The sequence below is a fragment of the Anguilla anguilla genome, chromosome 4, assembly GCF_013347855.1.
Source record: "Anguilla anguilla isolate fAngAng1 chromosome 4, fAngAng1.pri, whole genome shotgun sequence".
Lineage (NCBI taxonomy): Eukaryota > Metazoa > Chordata > Actinopteri > Anguilliformes > Anguillidae > Anguilla > Anguilla anguilla.
In genome coordinates this window covers 4,087,639-4,111,630 of record NC_049204.1, presented here as the reverse complement: position 1 = coordinate 4,111,630, position 23,992 = coordinate 4,087,639, and the positions used below count along the sequence as shown (strand labels likewise).

The following is a 23,992-nucleotide window of genomic DNA, read 5'->3' as shown; positions in this document are numbered from 1 at the left end:
GTTATTGTTTTCCCCCTTTTTCTTTTTTTTTTTTTTTGGTTTTGTTTTTCTTTCTATCGACTTACTCCAAAAAGCTTTCAGTACATCGTCCAATCAAAAATGAAGAGATTTGAGACTAACCTTGGTGACAGACACCCCGCAACCCCCCCCACCCCCCCCCCCCCCCCACTCGACCTTTGACAGACAGGGATCAGTGTGTTACCATGGTTATGGAAAAGCTAAGAGCCAGTCATTGTATAATATGTGTGTATATATGAATATATATATGTATCATATATATGCATATATATTGTATTTGTATGTATTTCATTTTGTAGTTGTTTTATTGGCCACCCTCCAATTTTTATTTTCCGTTTTTTGATTTTTTTTCATCATTTGCATTTTTTTATGTAGACCGCATATACAACGTTGCGTCAGTGCCAGTCCGAATACGTGCATCTTTTCATATGAGTATGAATATGAATATGTGTTTGTGTGACTATGCATGTACAGGGTTCTTCCTGTACACAGGCATAAACGCACGCAGAGTGTTCTCCCCTCGGTCCGTACGATATTAATTATCTGCAAGAACTAATTACGTTTTCGTTGGCATGTCTCCACTTAAAAAAAAAAAAAAAAAAAAAAAAACTTTGAGTTCACTTGGAACGTCGCACTGTGCTTCAGAAATTCATTCGTCGGGAGGAACTGCAGAAAAAAAAAAAGGTTGTTCAGACCTTGACACCATTTATGTTACAATCTGTGTTTTTGTACAAGTTGCTAGGAAACAAGGCTGGGTGATCTGTTTGTTGTCCGTGATTTCTGGGCCCAAAAAAAAAAAAAAAACCCCAACATCGCTGCAATTAAAGACCTCTCCACCTGGTGCCCCTCCCACAGATCACCGTTAGTGTTAACGCCGTTAATGAATTAACTTCCCTCAGCTGGTTTGTTCGCGTGCAAGCTGTCCCACAATGCTGTGCTGCGGTGTGATGGAGGCTGCGGGGCATGCAGTCGAGTTTGTGGTGTTACCACTTCCACATTAAGACGGAGACGAGGAGATGCGTCATGGGTGGGAAGCTCAGTCTTTGGGAAGAGTAGGAAACTGCTCGTACAGCAACTTGTGGCGAAGTAGAATGAAGAGTCGAGTCGACTTAGGAAGCCGCCCACGGCGGCGGCTGGCAACGTTGTCGTGATCGATACTCGTGTTCGTTTGCACGACGGGCGGCAGCGTCGTCGTGTTCGATACTCCTGTTCGCTTGCACGACGGGCGGCAGCGTCGTCGTGACGATCGATACTCGTGTTCGTTTGCACGACGGGGGCGGCAGCGTCGTCGTGACGATTGATACTCGTGTTCGTTTGCACGACGGGGGCGGCAGCGTCGTCGTGACGATCGATACTCGTGTTCGTTTGCACGACGGGCGGCAGCGTCGTCGTGACGATCGATACTCGTGTTCGTTTGCACGACGGGGGCGGCAGCGTCGTCGTGACGATCGATACTCGTGTTATTCGCTGCATGGGTTTTTTCGTGTTTTCTGCCTTTCACCACGACGCGCCGGACGGAGTCCAGGACCTGCAATGCGTCCGGGGTTCGGTTCCACGTTTCCGTGGCGCCCGCGAGTTGACTTTTAGACGCAAATATCACCCGGCGGAAGAGAAACCCCTTAATTAATGTAACTTAAGACAGTGCACCTGGAGTCCTAATGGAACCAGGTAACATACGATAGCGTTTTTTTTTTTGCCATTCCATAACGGATAATGCACCATCAAATCTTGCTAGTTAGTTTGTTGTATGTCAGAAAAAAAAATCTTAGTGCCAGCTCTCCATCAGAATGATACCGTACAAGGTTGTTTTTTTTTTTTTTCTGTTTCTCAAGACGAGAGTGCTGCACTGGCCTTTTTTTTTTTATTTTAATTTTTTTTTAAATGGTGGCACCGTAGTCAGATACTAGGTAGAACTGCACAAATGGTGTGAACAGTCCCGAGCACACAGAATTTTTAGCCTTACATCTAAAATAGAACACATTACACATCTTATGTATGCACATACATGTATGTGTAATGTGTGTGAGTGTGCGTGCGTAAATACACACACACGTACTGTGTTTGTTGTATGCACATGCACACGTATGTGTTATGTAAAAAGTAAATGGAATCCCTGTGCAGGCTCACTTGTAAATGCACTTGCCTTTTTTTTTTATTTAAAAAAAGTGGTTTGTATTTGACTGGACTGTGGCCAGATCTCTCTGAACTCCACTTTGCCTTACTGTAGTGTACACAGCACCCTCACATGCACCATTCATTGCTAGAGCTTAACTCCCCTTCCAAGCGAGCAAGCCGACTGCCCGGTGTAACATTGATTGGGCCTAGAAAGGTCCCTGTGGAACACCCTCCCACTTTATTTGAAACTCTTTCAGAGTTTGTCAGTAGGCTCGGAAGTGCTTTAAAAAAAGAAAAAAGAAAATTAAAAAGGGATGAGTCGCCACCCACCCCCCCCCCCCCCCCACCCCCCCTCCCCTCGCTGACAGGGGCCTACTGCCCGTTTGGGACTGAATACAGCCCATCCTCCCCAACCATACAGAGTTTTAATGGCCTGAAAATTAGGTTGCCTTACTCATAGTGCCAATTCAAACGCCAAAAGGGGAAAGTGGAACATTTCGAGAGGTGCAGAGACTTCCATTATGTAAGGAAACATTACTGGGATTTGTGGGATATGAAACAGCTATGTAATGGAATCTGAATTTCAGCATGTGCAGGTCTTTTAGTTCCTGTATATTATTGTATCCAGTTCAATAGTTTGGTTACTTTCTATTCTACAGTTAGTACAGTTGTTTGTTTTTTTAATTGTATTTGATTACAAGAAAATCCTTTTACAATCATGTAGTGATATCTGTAGCAGTTTTGAGTTTTTTCATTACTGTATCTTCTACCTTTTTCTTTCTTTTGTTCTCTGAAGAAATGAATCTACACATATTGACAAAAAAAAAATTTTTTTGTTTTTTTTTTTTTTTTGTTTTTTTTCCAGAAATATTCTTTAGGTGTGATGTAAGATGTAATTGCAGTTCCAGTGTTGAAAAGAATTCTTACAGTAATTTGCGGGGAAGCATACATGTGCCGAAACTGGCCACAGACGCTGAACTGTGAGTGGAATTATTTGAAGAAAAAAAAACGGGACCTTCAAAAAAAAAAAAAAAAAAAGTGCCTGGAAAAATTCTGAAATAGAATCTGAAGCTTTATTCAAACAGCACCTGAAAGTCCTCGAGTTCCCGACTTTGACAAACAGTGCCAAGCAGACTGTCCGTCAAAGGTCAAATGCTGCTTGGTACTTAACTGTGTTATTATCCTTAGGTATGAGTTGAGACTTATTTTGCCTTCTACTGCGTGCCCTGTATCAGTGAGACGTGCGGTATGATCTGGTTCTGCGTAAATACTGGGTGGTTCATTAATAGTCATTATGATCATTTGCATGTGGTACAGATCAGAAAATTGATCTGGCAACGCAGTTTGGAGGAGGAGGTATTTGTGATCAGTATGGTGATCAGTAACTTCTGGCACACCCGATTAGAACGTCTGCTAAACGAGCACGTTTCGGATGAGCACCTTTGTTCAGAACTTTGAGTGCTCTCTGGACAGTGAGCCGTTATTGAGAATGCCACCGGTCTCTAATAAACAAAAAGAAGTCTTGTAGAAAACAAATGGACAGGTAATTACTGCAGTGTTCAGTGTAAAACGCAACAGTATTCAGTTTTAACACACACACACACAAAAAAATGTAATCACATTGAGTATGCCAGTACAGTGTGCATGCATTAAGAGCCAAGACAGTGTCTCAAGAGGTTTCATAAAAATGATCGGTGTCTTCAAGTTGTCAGCATCCCCTCCATTGCTTTGTCTCCTTTTGAAACTAACCACTTTGGTAAAAATTTAAGTCAAGCACATATTTTAATAACCCATGACTTGGTGACAGGCTCTGTCTCAAAGCAGAATGTCAGACGCTTGCTTTTAACACTATTTTGAAACATTTTTTTTCTTAAAAGTGAACTAAGGAAAAGTATTTTGTAAAGAATGGTGGTTGGTTGGTTGGTTGGTTGGTTGGGGGGGGGGGGGGGGGGGGGGGGAACTGAACTTCTGAGTAAGCTCCAGCTCTGCTTCCTTTAATTAGTGTTACATTTAGTGACCACAACATCCACACTGATTTTAGTAATAAAGCACTGCCGATAGGCTCCACTGCGTATTACAGCAAAGTCTTATTAGGAGAGGCCAAGCACGAGGTGCCCAGGTAACCTGTTGTGATTGTTCTGATTGTTATTCTTCCGTAGAATTTTTTTTTTTTTTTCGTTTTCGTTTTAAAACTCCTATGCTGTTTGTGTTAATTTGAGAAAATGTGTCCGAATTTTGAGGGGCTCCGAGACGCGCGCCACGCGCACAGCGGGCCATAGAATCTCTGGCTGTGACGTGTAAACCGTCCCGGCAAGAAGACGCGCATTGCGGTCTGTCGACTTGTGCTAAAACTGCCGTCGTTCTGCCGCGGTCTCTGAAGAATTTGCGTGTAATACAAGAATGAATACGTCTTGTTTCGCGGCAACGGTCCGCTGAGAGAAAAAAAAAAAAACATGGCCGCCGTAAGGGACAGAATACGCTAAACGTTTGCATTGATGTCTCCCTGCTGAACGCAAATGTTCTCTTATCATCAGACATTTGTAATGTAAAAAAAAAAAATTGTAGCAGACATTGAGTTTGAGACGGTGGAAAGGCCATAAAAATCTTTTGTTAAAATTACATAAAGCTTGACAAGTATTTTGGAGAGATTAGAGAAGTGTCTGTAAAATTCATGTCAGTAAGTCGCATGGTTCTGCTCTGATCTTCCTCGTTTTCCTTGATTGAACTCCGCTCGGCACAATAAAAAAATAAAACAAAAACATTTTTGTCATGTCAACTGAAAACTGCCACCGTATTGGACTTCTGCTTTGATGCATACGTTATTAAACTCTAACGACAGTATCAGGAACCAATGAGTCGGGTGATTCCAGATTCAAGTATTTTTTGAATTTATGGATACTGTGCGGCAGAGTAGTAAAATGCTTAGAGAACTGGGCTTATAACTCGGGATTGCGAGTTTGATTCCCAGCTGGGGCACAACCTATTGTACTTGTGAGGAAGGTGCTTAACCTGAATTGCTTCAGTTAATATCCAGCTGTATAAATGGATTGTATGTAAATTGTAATCTGTCCAAGGAACTAAAAGTGTCTGCTAAAAATGTAAATGTAGCATTTTCTCAGTTGGAAAAAATAAAAAAATTCTGCTACAAAAAAATAGGGAAACTTTTTTTTTTTTTTTAAAATACAGAACGTGGTGAACGTGAGAATTCTAACATCAGAAATACTGCAGCTTAAAAAATAAATTGTCATCTGGCCTTATAATACAGTCCCTCATGGAAAAATTGCTTGTGGTCCCTTTAAGCTTAAAATTTAAACCTGGTACGAATTAATTTTTAAAAAATAAAGCTTTTGGCTTCATTGTCTATTTGCAACAGCAAGTCTATATTCTAACAGACATTAATTTCCTCATGATTCTTAGGATGCAAATCTGTGATGAGGTTTGCATGTCGTTGTAAGGCACCGACGGTCTCGACGGTGCCTGGAATGAATGGGGTGGGAGAGGTTTCTGATGACCAGGGCTTTCCTGCAGAAGACACAATGGTTGTCTCCTGGTCCGCCAGCCATCCCATCGACTATTTGCAAGTCCTTAATCCTCACGTTCTCAATCTAGCCCGTTTGAGGTGATGCTGCACTGTCCCGTAAGACCATAGGAGACCCCAAAACACGCTGGATGGCACCGTGGGCCTTCAGCTTCATGACTTAACAGCAGACACTGCATAGCCCTCCTGGGAATCAAAGCAGCATTTTCATTGACAACTACCTGATAGATGGCCAGTGGTGTCACCTGACCCACACCTACCATTCAACTGATAATATTGAGGATGGGTGTATTGCTTGGACCCCGTTCATTGCTGCTTGCGGCTATATATATTTTTTAATTTTGTTTTTTTTTTCTTTTGTTTTTTTAATTTATTTTTTGAGCCAGTCAAAACCAGGGACTTAGTGCCATGAGTTCTTATAGTGCTGTTGTGTGAAGTCATAATCACTTGCTATTGAAATAACTTTTTTATAGTCTTTTTTTCACACCAGATATTTTTTTTTTTGTATTTGTACAGTGGCTCAGTGATACTGATATGTTGCCATGAGTTGATATTGTAACCAATAAAAAAAAAGCTTTTAACCAAGAATGTGGTGTTCAACTTGTTAATGGTGCCACACGGCTCCATGATAGGACCGATTCAAATGTGTTCAGTACAGAACTGTAGCAGAAGCCTCAATGTTAAGGTTAACTGAAGTGTCAATCACACGATGGTGTTACTGTTGTGTTTGTGTGATCACTCGATTACAGGAAAGCATAGAATTCACTCGTGTCGTTTTAATGCTCAATTCCACTAAGGCAATCAAGTACCTATCGCCACTGTCAGACATAACATAACCGCACTATCAAACCTGACGTGCTAAAGTAACTGTGATGCAGCACTGTAACCCAGTGTGCAGACATAACACTCATTATTGCTCATTACTGTTTCATTTTACAGAGCTTTACCCTTACCCAACAGCAGCAGCAGCTGACTGGGGGGGGGGGGGAGTGATTTACATACATTAAATCAACACTAAATCCCTTGTGTTAAGTTTGTGTAACACCACCTCTGGTCTTGGGTGATGGAAAGCAAGAGACAACTGAGACAACTTGACAAATTGTTTTATTAAATTCTCGAAAATCATAAAGTGAACTATATTGACAATCTTGCAGAATCAGAAATTCCATCCAAGTGACACAATTTTTACAAAGTTTGGGTGTGGGGGGGGGTGTCCTCCACTTAGACTTCATATTCCATTTGTGAAAAATACTCCAGTAGAGTGAATATAAATGCTTTTTGTCCCTTAATCCAGAGCAGGAAATTGCTAGTTTGTCCGGGTAAATGGATGCTTTAATTCAAAATGGTTTTGGTCATAACTGTTCACATAACTGCTGCCTGACCCTGTTTCTGGATATCTACCATCCTGCAGGTTTTCATTTCAACCATAATTTGGCACACCTAATTCCACTAATTAGCAGCTCAATGAGCTCTCTTGCTGTTGAATGAGGTGAGGCTTTGTTAGGGTTGGAGTGAAAACCTACAGAGCGGTAAATCTACAGGAGCAGGGTTGGGCAGCTCCGTAGTAGAGGTAACTGTGCTGTAACGAATTCAACTGCATTTCTATATTCTCATTTATTACATATAGATGCGCTCTTGTAAAAAAATATTTTCAGTTAGTGAAGTGGTTTCATGGCGTATTCACAGTTGTACTTGCAGCACATTCAACGTCCAGCCACACGGACAGGGGCAGCTGACATTTTACACGCAAGGAAGATCCAAAAAAATCTTACCAAAAAAAAAAAAAAATCTAAGTTTCTTCCACCCATAAGCTACAGAGAAAGTGCTGATGTTTTTACACACGACAGTTTAGAACAGCAAACTCTGGAGGGCCTTGCTGGTTTTCAGTGTGGTTCAAGTGCTCAACTGATTACAGTCGCTGATTGGCTAGATTCCACGCACCTGGTTTTCAAGGCCTAAAAACTTGTCGTCAGGTGAAAAGACACTGTAGCTCTCCAGGACTGGAGTTTGAGATCCCTGTACGAGAGAAATCCCAGGGTAAAAATATGGTAAAGAGCAGATAACTTTCATTTCCTGCCCTTCCGGGCACACAAAGAGAAAGAGACAGAGGACTAAGGCTGAGACCAGTGGATCTCCTAGCCCCACACCTGAAGCCCCACACCTGAAGTCTCACTGCGGAGGGTGCAAATACTCAGCGGTGAAACCATCCAACTCCGTCTGCAGCCCCGTAGCCTTGTGTCTGTGGGGGAACAAAAAAGGTCCTGTGTTATTAATGCACCTTTACAAACGCAAGTCCTGCAGGTTTAACTCCAGTCCTGGAGGGCCACAGTGTCTGCAGGTTTAACTCCAGTCCTGGAGGGCCGCAGTGTCTGCAGGTTTAACTCCAGTCCTGGAAGGCAGCAGTGTCTGCAGGTTTAACTCCAGTCCTGGAGGGCCGCAGTGCCTGCAGGTTTAACTCCAGTCCTGGAGGGCCCCAGTGGCTGCAGGTTTAACTCCTCCAGTCCTGGAGGGCCGCAGTGTCTGCAGGTTTAACTCCAGTCCTGGAGGGCCGCAGTGCCTGCAGGTTTAACTCCAGTCCTGGAGGGCCGCAGTGTCTGCAGGTTTAACTCCAGTCCTGGAGGGCCACAGTGGCTGCAGGTTTAACTCTAGTCCTGGAGGGCCGCAGTGTCTGCAGGTTTAACTCCAGTCCTGGAGGGCCGCAGTGTCTGCAGGTTTAACTCCAGTCCTGGAGGGCCGCAGTGTCTGCAGGTTTAACTCCAGTCCTGGAGGGCCGCAGTGTCTGCAGGTTTAACTCCAGTCCTGGAGGGCCGCAGTGTCTGCAGGTTTAACTCCAGTCCTGCTCAACTGCAGTAATGTAATGTATTTATAGATTGAAAGAAAATAGACAGCAACATGTCATAAAAATAGTAACAATTTTGGTAGTTAATGGGATAGGGGTGTGCCATGAAAAGTGTGCAGTCGCCCAAAAAAAAGGAGCGGTTCTGACCTGAGGCTTTTGGACCGGCCATGAACCGTCTCCAGCCGCTGGATTTTGGCAGTGAGGCGGCTGATCTCGCCCTCCAGTTCCCGCTGGGTCTGGTCCACCTGCTGGCTCAGCCGGGCGAAGTTGGCGGCCATTTCCCTGCGAACCCAAAGATCAGCCGTCAACCGCCATCCGGAGCACGGCTGCACAACTCCGGTCCCGGAGGAGCCGGTCCGCGTGCTGGTTTTTGTTCGAACCCGATTACCTTAGTTTTATTTTTTCTTAACTGCTCTATAAACCACGCTGGTTCACTCCTGTATTTGAGCGCGGTAAAATCTTAAGGATACACTTGCAGTCTACGCTGAGAATGAGGGTCACAAAAGTGTAAGAGCAAAGGGGGTAGGTTTATTTATGAAGAAATAGTACACGGTAATCTGACTACTCTGGAGATATTCTGCCTAAAACATCAGCAGGCTTGTTACCAAGAATGCACATTTGCACAAAGCAAATGGTCGCATTGTGCAAATACGCTTTCCCAAGTTGTCAATTCAGCAGGATATTAACTGGAATCATCTAAATGTGAGCCGCCTGAGAGTGGAACCAGCAAACCCTAGTTACGGGCACAGTTCCCTAACCCTGACGCTACATGGGCTGTCCTGGTTTCAGTGTGCACGGGTCGGCGGTTCTGGCGGGCCCGGGTTCGATTTCACTCACTGCTGGACCTGGTGGCTGCAGTTTGCGCTGGTGAAGCTGACGATCAGCTGCAGCTTCTCGGTGGCGTAGTCCACGAACTGCCGCTTGAAGGCCCGCTCCTTGGCCTTGGTGGTCCAGGTCAGCTTCTCGTAGAAGTAGACCAGGCCGTAGAGGCTCATGGACAGGGCGATGAGCCTCCACCCGACACCACGCCATACCTGTCCCGGGACGGCCGGGGGGGGGGGGGGAGACACTCAGCTTGGGGGTGTTCCCCTCGTGATCCGATTCCCTTACTCCCTGTGTCAGGGTCTACGGCTGCCAGGTTTAGGGTCAAACCTCCATTTCAACTCAAGAAATTAAATTTAATTCACTCACTGAGTCCCCCTCGTGTAAACCCACACCCACTGAATCCCCAAACAACATCTCAGGCATTCAGGGACCGAATTTCACTCAGTTCTGCTTAACTGACTGAAGTCAAACGGAATCCACCTCAAGCACTGATAACAGGACTGGCAACCCTCAAGCTATTCACTCTCATGTTCACCTGCTTTGACCCGGGTTAGTTTAGGAATACCCACGTTGACCTGTTTTGACCCAGGTTTGTTCAGACATACCCACGTTGACCTGTTTTGACCCGGGCTAGTTCGGAGATACCCACGTTGACCTGATTCTACCCGGGTTAGTTTAGGAAGACACCCACCACTCCTCCGACGATGACCATGCTCATGGAGGTCCGGGAGGTGAGAGAGGCCAGCCCAGAGGCCATGGTCAGCATGAGCTCCTCCTGGGAGACCACGCTCCCTTGGGGGCGTGGCCCTGCCGGGGTCGAGGGGGTGTGGGGGGTGGTCACGGGACGAGGAACCTGTCAGAGATTACATTACATTAAGGTATTCAGCAGGAATCAATATAAACGGCTGTGACTCGCCAGGGAATCGAACCTGCAACCTCTGAATAACAAGCCAGGCTGAAATTTAATTTGCTTTCCTAGGAAAACACTGTATTACAATAACACAATAAACTGCATGCAAAAGACAGACTTTGGAGGGGATCAGGAACCCATTTGAAAAGGGTAATAAATTTCTGTTTTGGCATTTAGCGGGTAATCTAGAGCAGAGCTGCCCAGCCCTGTTCCTGGATATCTACCGTCCTGTAGGTTTTCACTCCAGTCCTAACACAGCACACCTCGTTCAGCAGCTATAGCTGGGCTGCTCAGCTGCTCAGCAGCTAGAGCAGGGCAGCTCAGCCCGGTTGTGTACCTGTAGGTTGATTGATTGACTGATTAAAGCACACCTCATTCAGCAGCTATAGCAGGGCTGCTCAGCCCGGTTGTGTACCTGTAGGTTGATTGATTGATTGATTGATTGATTGATTGACTGATTAAAGCACAGCTCATTCAGCAGCTATAGCAGCTCAACCCGGTTGTTCACCTGCAGGTTGTGGTTGACGAGCATCAGAGCTTGCTTTGCGTTCGCCGGCCCCAGGAAGCGGTTGACCAGGGCGGTCCAGCCCAGGGAGAACTGGAATTCTATGTTCTCCTGGAAGTCCGAGCACAGGGAGCCGCAGTTGAGGTCGTAGCTGAGGTCAAACCTCCGGGAGGGAATGAGCATGTGCAGCTGGCTCTGAACAGCAGGGGGCAGCAGAGACTGCACGCAGTCTGGCAAAGAGAACACAGGAGACAGTTCTGCACACAACTGGACAGTAATATTACACACACTGATAACACAGCACAAACACACTCGACTGGAATAACTTCAAAAAGTTATTATCAGTTACTATTATTATTATTAAAGTTAATATCTATAGTCAATGTTTTTGTTGATAGCTTTTAAAATAATAATTTTTAAAAATTCTCCATGAAACAGTCTGACCCAGATTGTTATGTCTGTTTCATAATTGGGGGTTGGGGGGTTGTGATCCACCACCACCCCCCCTCCCCCCACCCCCATTGGGTCATTAGAGGTGTTGAGGTGGGTTTTAAATATAGAAAGAAAACAAAACTAAAACTCACTATATATTTATTCACCCTCAACATTCATTCATACACACACTGGCTACACCACACACTGCTGCATACACACGTTACTGCATACGGTTTCTCAGACACAACGTGAAACTGTAAGATATGTTCGGCCACACGTTTCTAAACAGAGTGTGGCTGAGAGGAAGTGTGTTTGCTGGTTCAGGGGTTCATTGGGAGCCCCGCCCCGTGTTCCAGGGTCAGCCTCAGCCGCTCGGCGTACCTATCATGTCTTTTTGGGAGGCCTGCACGGACGCGTTGATGGCGCTGGAGCAGCGGAAGGCCAGGTTCTTCCCCATCCCCTCCTCTATGTGCCTCAGCAGCTCCTGTGGACGACCGGCAATCAGTGCCCGCCATTCACACACGGCCCCACAGCGCCTCACGGTGGACATTTTTACAAACACATACACAAACAGCACCCGTGGAAAGACATTTTGCAGAAAACTAAAAAACCCCCCCCCCCCCCCCCCCCCCCCCCTGCCCATAGAAGTTGATGAAAATGAACTCCTGGAAATGGGGTGGGATTTGAAAAAAAAGACTGTTGGGCATAATGTCCCTGAAATTGAGTAGCAAAGCCCACGACCACCACACTTTAGTTCAGTCGCGAGCGCTGGCTTTGGGCTGTTTTGAACCATGTGCGGGGTGGGGGGGGTGGGGGGGGGGCGGGCGGGAGACTCACAGATTTGTAGAGATTGAGCACTTGGGGAGAGGGGTGGAAGTCCGAGTGGAACTCGTCGACCAGCACCGACAGGCGACAGATCTCGTCCGCCATGGCGTTCGACACCTGGAGAGGACAGGAAATACAGAGCACAGGAAGTACAGAGGAGCACTTATCAGAGTCACCATCAAAAGAGAAAGCTACATCCTCCCCGCTTCTGCTGTTACCTTTAGCCCCCCACCGTCCCCCAAAACCCCCCCCCCCTCGCTTCTGCAGATATAACCAGCGCTGTTACCTCTTACCCACCTCCCCCCCCCCCCGCTCCTGCAGTGAGAACCAGCGCTGCTGTCCCCCACCCCGCTGTTACCTTTTCCTCCACCTCCTTGGTGACAGACGTGATCCTCTTCTTGATGTCCTCAGTCAGCAGGTTAAGCTGATTACGTACAAACTCCAAACGGTCCATCTGGTACTCCCTCTCCTCCAGGGAATGCACCCTGCAGGACAGAGCACGAGCCCGGAGACGCTGAGAAACAGCTGCCTTTAGAGGCCCCGTCCACCGCATCACCTACTGCTTTAATATGCGTATGGTTTTATTATGTTTTATCCTGTAAATCCTTTTATGTCTACTTAAACACACACACACACACACACACACATACACAAACACACTCACACGTAAATATATAAAGCTGGGTCTAATATGTCTTTGACATACTTCAATCTAGATACAGATAACAATTTGAAAAGAATTTAAGGAAACATGTTGCTAATCAAAAATGCACAAACAAATGGGAAAAAAAGAATATTGTTCTGAATATTGGTGAAGAGAACTTTTTAATGTGCAGAAATTTTACTGGTGTCTGGTCAATTATTTCAAATAACTGGATGAGATCTGGCTGCAACAGACTAAAATGACTGGGTAAAAACATACATACATTCTTTTAAAAAGGTGAACCGGTTGAAAAATGGAGGTTCGGTAAAACCAACCTCTTCTCAGCGGAGGTGATGTTGATGGCGTCCATGATGCCTTTGACGGTCTCGGCGATCTGCTGCGCTCTGATGGTGTGCTGCTCAAACTTCGTCTTCACTGCCGACTGCGAGATGCACTCCTGCGAGGTCGGGCGGGCGTTACTGAGAGCGAGCGGGGCGGTCAAACCGGCGAGGGGGGGGGGGGTACGTGTTTCTGAGACCGTGCGGCGTGGTCAAACGACGACACGACCGAAAAAAACCGCCCGGCGGGACCCGAGCTCGCTCTGCGGCAGCGGAGAGGGTCTGTGTCTCACACCCACCCGCCTCTCCCCCGTCTCACGGTAACGCGCTCATTCGGCAAAATCATACGATGAGCGAAATAAAATCTGATAAATAATATAAGCTACACTTCAAAAGAGTTACTGTATGTTTCTGGCTTGCTTGATGCTGGATGTTTAAATGCTTATCAGCATCTTGCTTAGTAATACAGACTTGGGTACCATCATTCATATTTTACCATATAATTATGCAACTGTGACAAAAACCACGCTTTCAAAAAAATATAAGATATAGCATAATAACATACTGTGAAATAAAATACTGTACACACATGCTGTATTTAATCTGTTATGATGTTAATGAAAAACCAAACAGACCATGAAAAACACAAATCAGGAGGAAAAAGAAATGAGTGACAGAAGGACGGTGGAGACGGAAAGCCGGATGTCCTCGCCCGAGCGAATCTAGACTTCAGCAATGAAGACGAAGGTTGGCTGAAAAGTGCACGTTGAGCTGGACAGCGTGGGAGGACTAGCCTGGCAGAGAGAGTCTGAGAGACTGGCAGGGTCTAACTCGCACAGCATGCCATACCACAGAGCCACAATGCACACACACCATAGAATCAACACCACAATACATGCATACCATAGAATCAACTCCACAATACACGCATAACATAGAATCAACTCCACAACACACTATACGATAGAATCAACACAGCACCCCATACCACAGAATCAACACCGCACAGAATATCATAGACGCATCACAACACACCCATACCACAGAACCACAATACACACATACCATAGAATCAACTCCACAATACACGCATACCATAGAATCAACTCCACAACACACCATACCATAGAATCAACACAGCACACCATACCACAGAATCAACACCGCACAGCATATCATAGACGCATCACAACACCCATACCACAAAGCCACAATACACACATACCATAGAATCAACACCGCACAGCGTACCATAGACACGTCACAACACACCCATACCACAGAACCACAATACACACATACCACAGACTCACCACAACACACCATACCATAGGATCATCACAATATATCATACCATATATCCTACCATAGAAACATGTGACTAGATTAGTTTCAGCCTTTTGAAAGATCAGAGAGAATATAAGCAGGAGAGATTAGGAAAACCAGCAGCAAGAGTGATCAAAAATCCCTCCACTTGCCTCGAACGTTCTCTCAAAACTCTGGAACTCCTTCAGTCTCTCCTGGAATCCTTCAGCTAAAGCACCACCTGCAACAAGGAGACAGCACACCTGAACCCATCTTTAAATCTTTAAAGGTACAGAGCACCAGAATGATACCTCACACCCTTAGAGCTGCAACAAGGACAGTCACCTTAGGGAAGCACACTTGAACCCATCTCATCTTTAAAGGTAAAGGTAAACTTTGACCGCAACAAAATACACAGTATGACATACTGTATAAGCCAGGTGTCAGCTATAGGCTAGCTAGCCTCATTTATCAGGCACACACTCTTATAGTACTGTGGGTCTGTCCACTTTGACACCCTGATGATGCAAGAGAATTCTGGCCAACCTCCTGGGATCTGATACTGGGCCAATAAACCAGTTATTACTTCCGACAAATTTCTTGTAGATGGGGGCCAAAATTTGCTAGATCCAATCACACTGCAGGACACCAGCTTCACAAGTTAATTGTCCTTTGAAGACACCGTAGGGAGAGACGGCATCTCAGGCTGACAGTGGTTATGGGTAAACGCAGGGACTCTGACGCATTTGTGGACATTCAGGACATTCATGCAGGACTTGTGTGCGTTTACAGCCTGGCAGAAGACAAAGCCCGTGCAGGAGGTGGGGGAGCGGACAGGCTTCTAATTTCAGACACGCGTCACGCTGCCATCTAATTTAAACTCAGATGGAATGCTGAGCTCTCACAGAGGGAATCTCTGCGCACAGTGGACCAGTCATTCTGGCTGACCCTTGGGTGAACCCTGGCCAACCCTTGGGTGACCTCTGGGTGATCTCTGGCTGACCCCTAAGTGACCCCAGGCGGACCCCTGGCCGACCTCTAGGTGACCCCTGGCTAACCGCTGGGTCACCCCTAAGTGACTTCTAACTGACCCCTGGCCGACCCCTGGCTGACCTCTAGGTGAACCCTTGGTTGACCTCCGGGTCACCCCTAAGTGACTCCCAGGTGACCCCTGGCCGACCCCCGGGTGACCCCTGTCAGACCGAGCCCCTACCAGCCTCTGGCATCCCCTGGGCGCGCTGCATCCTGGAGTTCAGCACCTCTTTGGCCGACACGAAGAAAATATGATCGGGCGCCTGCTGCCGGTCCACTACCTTCAGCTCCTCCACCAGGAAGCTGACGCAGCGGTCCGTGTGCTGCTTCCGCACCTGCGACAGGTGAACAGATTCATCAAGCACCTTTTCGCACTATGTACAGGTGAACAGAGTCATCATGCACCTGTTCGCACTGTGTACAGGTGAACAGAGTGATTAAGCACCTGTTAGCACTGTGTACAAGTGAACAGAGTCATCAAGCACCTGTTCGCACCTGTGTACAGGTGAACAGAGTCATCAAGCACCTGTTCGCACCTGTGTACAGGTGAACAGAGTCATCAAGCACCTGTTTGCACTGTGTATAGGTAACTCTATTTCTGTAAGGGCAGCTTGCATCTGTTAGCAGGTGAGCACATCAGAGTAATGGAACCCTCTGACGTGTCGACCTGTCGGCAGGTGACTGGTGTAGTGTGGGGGTCTGGAGAGCGAGGAGCAGGCGGAGGTCACTCACGTCCTCCATGTACTCGGGCTCGGAAGCGGAGGCGTCCCAGCGGTTGTTCAAGATGAAGATGTTGGGCTTGGAGAGTCGCTCGTTCACCTTGTGGAAAAAGTGTTTCTCCTGCATGGAGAAACCAGACAGATGGAGACGGATTAAATGGGGGGGGGGGGGGGAGGGAGGGGGCAGTGCACATCACCACCCGCCCCCCCTATCAATGACGCTCGCACGAGAGTGGGGTTTTGATCGTTTGATCGCCCGCCCCAGTGTGTGTACGCAGACAGCCGGCAGGGTGACCTCAAACGCGATCGCACCGCTGCGCCTGAAGGTCAGCCGCGGCGGGAGGGACTCGGATTAGCGGTAACTGGCCGGGCCCGTACCGTCCCAGCGCGCGGAAAGAACACGCCGGAACGGCGGGCTGCTGGGGGGGGGGGGGAGGGGGGAGGGGCAGGGAGGGCCGCTTTTAATGCGCAAAGCAGGCCCCGTCCGTCACTGATGTGTCACTTCAATCGCTAGGCCTAGTCAGCCGAGCTGGATCTGAGGCTCTGTGATCGACTGGCTGCCCTGGCAGGTCATACACACACTTCATCCAAAAAAAAACTAGAGCTCCATCCACAAAAAACAGGTGAAAGTTATACAGCCAAACCCTCACATGGTAAATGGTAAATGGTAAATGGACTGCATTTATATAGCGCTTTTATCCAAAGCGCTTTACAATTGATGCCTCTCATTCGCCAGAGCAGTTAGGGGTTAGGGGTTAGGTGTCTTGCTCAAGGACACTTCGACACGCCCAGGGCGAGGTTTGAACCGGCAACCCTCCGACTGCCAGACAATCGGTCTTACCTCCTGAGCTACGTCGCCACATAGACCATCAACTTCCAAGAAGGCTTTTTCTAAAACGTTCTCTAGTTCACAATGCGTTGTCACGCAATAGTTTCGATTTACCTTTAGTTTCACTTTCAAAAAATTTGTAAAATCGACAAGACGGTGACACCCAGAGAAGTCCGTTGCCTCAAGAATCTAAATCATATCCCATCATGGGGGAGCCTAAGGTTTTACACCCCGATATGTGATCAAGTCACAGACAGTTCACGACAGACAGTGTTAATCGTCCACGCAGTCCCACAGCGTTGAGCGCCGAGCTCCTCACCGTGTTCATCAGCGTCGACTCCGAGTTGGCCACCAGCACAAAGACGTCCGCGTCCAGGCAGAATTTGTCGATCCAGCTGTCCAGCTGTGTGGTGACATCAGTCCCCGGGCTGCAGTCACAAGATCAGTGTCATCCAATCAGCTCCGGGTCTACTACTGACCAGCCAATCACACCTCAGAGACCAGACATTCCACTGCAGGCTCTTCAGAAACACCCACACACTGCTGACCTACCTAAAATAGCTTATTATTATACAACTAGAACCATCATGTTTAAGGTGCTTGGCAATAAATAAACCGGCAGCATTTTAGCATAATTATTTCACAGACCCATGTATCCAACCAGAAGACATCTTTTTTGTTATTTACACAGAGCAATCCTTTAAACTATTGCAGATAATTAATTGACTCAGGTCTGCTTCTATCTTATGGGGTAATACTAGTTCTAAGGTTAACAATTTTCATGTAATGCAGAAATATACAGTTTTGTGCAGAGTAATCGATGGCAAGCAGGTTAAAGCAATAAACAGATTATGTCACAATGCAAGCAGGAGGCCCGGATGTCTTTCTGTATGGTTAAATTTAGGTTGTGTTTAGGTTGCGTTTAGGTTGAGTCTATTTTGCGTTTATGTTCCAGGCACGGTTACCTGTCCACGAGAACCAGGTCGTCTCTCAGCAGCGCACATTTGGTCTTCGGCCAGAAAACCTTCACCAGGCAGCCGGCGTCCAGACTCTGGTCCATGTGCAGAGCGTGTGCGAGCTGGTTCACCGTCTGGGGGGGCGGGGGGAGAGAGACAGGGTGCTGCATTACAGAAATCAACCTTCCCACATCAGCCTCCCTGGCGCCTCCTAAGGCCAAGAGAGCTGCCAGGGGAGAAACTGGTGATTGGCAGTTGCCCATTTTTCACCACTTTGAAAAAAAAAAATCCTGTAATGTTTTCATTCAAAAGTTTTTTAACAGAAATATTAAGCCCTTGTACTATGAATGGTAAATGGACTGCATTTATATAGCGCTTTTATCCAAAGCGCTTTACAACTGATGCCTCTCATTCACCAGAGCATTTAAGGGTTAGGTGTCTTGCTCAGGGATACTTCGACACACCCCACGACTGCCAGACAACCGCTCTAACCTCCTGAGCTATGTCGCCCCATGAATTCTACCTCAGTTCAACATTTGCCCCACTAGTGAAGAGTTTTTTTTTTTTTTTTTTTTTTTTTCCTAGCTCCCGAGAATATTTTCCCCTCTCTTTTAAAGCAGTCTCAGTCACAAGTGCGCCACAGTGCAAAATCAGACAAATAAACTCAACAGACTCACGCACAAGGGTCCACAGACTGCACACAGGTCTGTACTCAGATAAACCTGTTTACACCACTCGGTTGACAGAAGAATTTATATGAGGCTTAATGATTGACTCCATAATGTAATGCGAGCAAGAAAGCACAGCAGGCCACTGCTAGCTCTACCTACAGCCCGTGTGTTAAAACTTTATGTTTATTATATGCCGTTAGCTCTAATAAATCTGTAGTACGTGTGGGCTGAATGGACTTTTACTCAAACCCTCCGATCGGGTTATCCTCCACCTGGCTGCTGTTAATTTATCACCGTGGACCCTGACTGACTGACAGTGCTGGTTGTTAAAATCCACAACCCGAGCTGACCAGAGGAGGATGGGCTCCCCCCCCCCCCCCCTTGAATCTGGTTCCTCCCAAAGTTTCTTCCTCTCTGTCCCACCCCTGGGGGTTATTCCTTGCCACAGTCACCCTAGGCTTGCTCTCGTGGAGCTTTACCAGGGTCCATCGTAAAGCGTATTGTGACAAATGTTTGCAGAATGCGCTACACAAATAAATGTCATTTTATTTGATCAACCCTGAACTGATCCTCTTAATACCGTCTGACATGGCATTTCTGCATTATCAGCACTTTTCTCTGTAAGCCATGTTCTATCGGGTCTTAAACTCATTTTATACAGGTTAGTACAGATTCAAAAACGATTAACCTCTTTTTTTAGTCCAGCTTCTGCACCGATAATACATTTTTTGAAATGCTAAGCAAGCCCAGGAGAGTCACAGGGCATGCTCACTTTTTGATCTGCACCTCACTTATAAGATTAAAAACTGAACTGGTTGCTGAGTTTAAGGTGGAAAAACAAAACAGGCATTCCCTGTGGCCTACTATGAAAGGAGCGGAGGACCCCTGCTACCCGTTTAAATGTAATGGCTACTGTCTGTTCTGTAAACTGCACGGTTTATGTAGTGAGCAGAATATGTGGGCTGCATGTATTCTTCCCAAGCACCCCCTATCCGCACTTCCCCTGTGGATATCATCAGGATACTTTACTTTTATACTCCTATGGTGCTTTCACAAGTTCAAAATTTGTCTGTGCATGACTCTGCAAATCACAGTGCACACGGTTTAGGTTTGCTTGGCTTTCTTTTGCAGGGGGTTTCAAACTGTTAAGAAGACAGTGACAAGCACAGTGTAAACTGCACTCTACTTGAATTTTATGCCTGCGAACACGTGTAGGGTTTAAAACAAAACAACGGGCCTGATTTACTAAGAGCTTTAGCATGGGCTTTTAGCAAGACCTTTTAGCACACACAAAACTAATAACACAACCATTGATTGGTGAAAAACAAATACCGTGACCAGTCATTAGTCATGTTATTGGTTTTACATGTGCTAAAATGTGTTGCACATGCTAAAGGTCTTATTAAAATCAGGCCCTATATGTATTAATAATATATATGTTGGTTTTTTTGTTTTTTGCTTGGGTTAATGTACATTTGTTCATACATGTTTGTGCCGTCACTGAAGGATAAGTGAAAGTGAAAGAGTGCTAAGGCGGTGTATAAACACGCTCGATGTGATCTGACGTGACGGGCGTGTTCTACCCAAGCCAGCCAAAACCGGGCTGTGTTTTTGAAGCTCATTTCCTGGTCTTGTTGAGAGACATACAAATCAATGGTAAAAATACAATCAAAATACAAAGTCAATGATTTTTTCCCAAAAGAAAATGTAATCGCAATAGGTGTTTTTTCTTTGTCTAATGTCTCCCCATATGCCGATTTGTTAAGTTACTTTGTTATTTGGACAAGACTGCAATGTTTTGTGGATGAATCAGGGACACTTTGCATCACTGTATCTCATGCGCTTAGTGGACGACCGGACTTCATTTCCCTACTGCGCAGCCTCTCGCTCCAATTTGTACAAAATGGCGGTGCCCACACACTAAACTCCCCAGGCTTCAAAAAACGCTTTTCACCCAGCCCACAGAGAGTCAAGGTGTGACATCACAGTGGCTTTGTCCATACTGTGTGATGTCACAGTGGCTTTGTCCATACTGTGTGATGTCACAGTGGCTTTGCCCATACTGTGTGATGTCACGGTGGCCATACTGTGTGATGTCACAGTGGCCTTGTCCATACTGTGTGATGTCACAGTGGCTTTGTCCATACTGTGTGATGTCACAGTGGCTTTGCCCATACTGTGTGATGTCACAGTGGCTTTGTCCATACTGTGTGATGTCACAGTGGCTTTGCCCATACTGTGTGATGTCACAGTGGCTTTGCCCATACTGTGTGATGTCACAGTGGCTTTGCCCATACTGTGTGATGTCACAGTGGCCATATTGTGTGATGTCACAGTGGCTTTGTCCATACGGTGTGATGTCACAGTGGCTTTGCCCATACTGTTACGCGGTCTGCGGTCGTACCTTGATGCTCTTCTCCTCCGCGGAGCCGTCGGTGGTGAGGAAGGCCTTGTCCTCGTCGGTGCCCTCCACGCTCAGGAAGCAGTTGGTGGTGTGCCCGATGCCGCTGGGTAGAACCCGGTCCCGCAGCATGGCGTTGATCACCGTGCTCTTCCCGTTGCTCGTCCTGGAGAGCGGGAAATAGAACGGGTCGAGCCTTTATCCCACCGGATCAGCACTGCGGACTGTCCGTTATACAACCCGGGCACTTATACCGTCTCCATTTAACAACCCGGGTATTTATACCATCTCCATTTAACAACCCGGGTTTTTATACCATCTCCATTTAACAACCCGGGCACTTATACCGTCTCCATTTAACAACCCGGGTATTTATACCATTTCCGTTTAACCACTCGGGCATTTATACCATCTACATTTAACAACCCGGGCATTTATACAGTCTCAGACTGGGGGGAAGAGGAAAAGGGAAGCAGGAGAGAGCTCGACCCCTTGCCGCCTCACCTGCCGAAGAAAGCCACCTTCATGTGCCTCCGGGCCAGCACTTCCTTAATCACGGCCAGCTTCCCCGTGTAGGACTGTATCTGCAGCAGCTGATCCTCCGTGGCGATCTGTGCCAGGTCTTCACTCCTGCACGTATCTGAGATTTAAAACACACAGCAGTTATCTGCACCAGCTGATCCTCAGTGGTAAATCTGTGCCAGGTTTTCCCTCCTAATCAGTGTACTGCACTTCTGAGCGAACCGGGCCTGTAACCTGGAGGCTGCAGGTTCAAATCCCAAAGTGGGCCACTGCCATTGCACCCTTAGGCCACGTAGGTTGCTCAACCTGGGCTTAACAAAATATACCACAGGTACCAAAACAGACGGACACAGATTGTTTTTAGTAGTTCGTAAACGGGCAAATGGCAGCACAAAGTCACTCTCAGGAGATGGCTGACATTATTTTACAGTACTTAAACATCAAAAACTACACATAGATGTATAAATGAAAAGCTTACAAACAAAAAAAAGTAAGCTGTGTAAGGTGTTCTGGATAAGGGTATTTGCTTAGCAAAAAAAAAAAAAAAAAAAACAAACCCACATTTGGATACAGTTGGACCAGGAATGCAAACACAAGTCGATGTCACGTTCTCATGTAACACGAGTACCTGTGGCTTTTTAGCCTGACCTGTGCAACCTCCACTCACCTTCCACAAACTCGGACCCCTCTTTAACGTAGTCCAGTAGCTGCTCAAACACTGCGCTGATCTTCTTTTTCGCAAAGACAAAGCGCTTCAGCGGTGAGATGTCCCCGTTCTCCATGGTGCCTTCCTGAAAAATGAACATTTCTCCATTGCTTCCGGTGCCCATCTTGTATAATACAATTCAAAACGTTATATTTTAAATCATGAGGTTGTAGTTCAGGTAAAATGTTCCACATGGTGTTACTTTGATCTTATTTCAGTGTTCCACCTTACGTGCATAAGTTTCTCCTTGCTGCAAACTCACTGAATGAGGTTCAAGTAAAAGATTTACATAAGACCGGTTATACTTGCTGAAGCTGACGACAGAACACAACAGTGAGGGCAGTGGCTGGGAATGTGCATTTAATGTAAAATTAGAGATCTAACATTCCATCACTATACAGCAAAAGCAGCCGGTGAATGTTACCGGTCTCCACTTCCACACCAAGGCCACGCCAGACCACGTGGGTTCCAAAACATGAATGGCATTTTCAGCGCTCGAGAGCAACCCTCCACTTGCAAGTGGTTGACCACCCGACTGTGGTTACTGTTGTTTGTTTTTAGTTCTTGTAACGTTATGTTGTCTAAATAAGGCTAGCGTTAAATGATATCCTTGCTCTACTTCAGGAGAGTTTCCTGTTTAATATGCATGGCCATTGGTACATTTCTCAGATTGCAAATAATTTCGTCCTTTATGAATTATAAATATCTTATAATGGACAGGTAATCTACGTGCACTTGATGCGCTGTTTGACCGTTAAATTAGCCATACAACAGCCAGGTAATCCGTTTCCCACAGCACATCAAACTCTTCGGCTATTCTGACGTAGGAGCTATATCAGCAATAATATAATTACAGTTCGACAATAGCTACTTTCCCTGTCATGTGTCCAAAGCTTTTCAAACAGCTAACAATGTGTAATTTGTGACTCAAGTTACCGAGAATTTATTAAATTAGTCAACACTTCTGCAGTTTGTGTCTGCTGCTATTTCTACGCCTTTATTTTGCAAAAACATATTTATTCTCCAACAATTTCCACGACTTTTATGACACATTGGTGACCCTTGTCTTATAAGTTTGTATGTCACCGAATAGCTATGATGCCTAGAAGGACATGGCTACCGCAAACAAGCTAGCCAACGTGCGGCCATAATAAAGTTATTTCACAAAATCAATTCGCCTTACCTTGATGTCGAGGCTTAGCTTGTGTCTATATTGGTATTTTCATATCAAAACTAGAATATCTGGCGACTGTATAGGCTAGCTCGATCAGTAACAGTTTGTTTCTATTTAATATTTTGTCCTTCTCATCCGCTTTCACATTACTAACACCCGAGAAGGGGAGGAGCTATAGAGCGGCACAAGTGTATGGTGTGACTAAAACACGAGTATGGCAAGCCATTAGGGCCAAACGTAGTAAAGGACACATGTGAGCGTCCTTCAATATTGAAGCGCCAAGAGAAACCAAGTAAGTGTTTGTAAGTTCTGGAATCAAAACTCACTGCATTGATAATCTGACATATTTATAACAAGAAATTTGCTTCAATAAAACGCTGAAACAAAAACTCATGGAGTGCGCATTCGTGGATTAAATGGGTGGCTTGATGGCTAGACGTTTACCTTGACTACAGCTATTTACAGCATTTACCCACGTTTAGCATGCTTATATCAACATGCTGTAAAATTATATCAACCTAGGTAGCTAATGTGAGGCAACAATGGACAACAGTGATGTATATAAGTTAGGGGACTGGGCTTGTAGGTAGAAGGTTTGTCTTCGAGGTTGGACTATGCTGTTGTACCCTTTGAGCAAGGTATAAATGGCTTTACTAATGTACTATATGAACGCTATGTTAAGGGTA

The 23,992-nt window shown here is 46.0% G+C and overlaps 1 protein-coding gene across 2 annotated transcripts; it reads right to left on the bottom strand.

The window, feature by feature from the left end:
- Positions 1 to 6,758: 6,758 nt before the first annotated feature.
- mfn1b (mitofusin 1b) lies at positions 6,759 to 23,489 on the bottom strand. 2 transcript variants are annotated; one of them, XM_035412082.1, is made up of 19 exons: positions 23,316 to 23,489; positions 22,094 to 22,217; positions 21,409 to 21,544; positions 20,908 to 21,070; positions 17,842 to 17,966; positions 17,196 to 17,304; positions 16,061 to 16,168; positions 15,510 to 15,663; positions 14,470 to 14,537; positions 12,989 to 13,110; positions 12,369 to 12,495; positions 12,023 to 12,127; positions 11,567 to 11,669; positions 10,754 to 10,980; positions 10,027 to 10,188; positions 9,348 to 9,544; positions 8,658 to 8,792; positions 7,833 to 7,910; positions 6,759 to 7,687 (listed from the first exon to the last, which is right to left on the bottom strand). In XM_035412082.1, exons 2-18 carry the CDS (start codon positions 22,206 to 22,208, stop codon positions 7,841 to 7,843), a joined length of 2,226 nt encoding a protein of 741 aa, XP_035267973.1. In that variant the 5' UTR covers positions 22,209 to 22,217; positions 23,316 to 23,489; the 3' UTR covers positions 6,759 to 7,687; positions 7,833 to 7,840. The 2 variants fall into 2 exon arrangements, with proteins under 2 accessions (XP_035267973.1, XP_035267972.1); XM_035412081.1 differs by having other exon boundaries at positions 6,759 to 7,910.
- Positions 23,490 to 23,992: the final 503 nt, after the last annotated feature.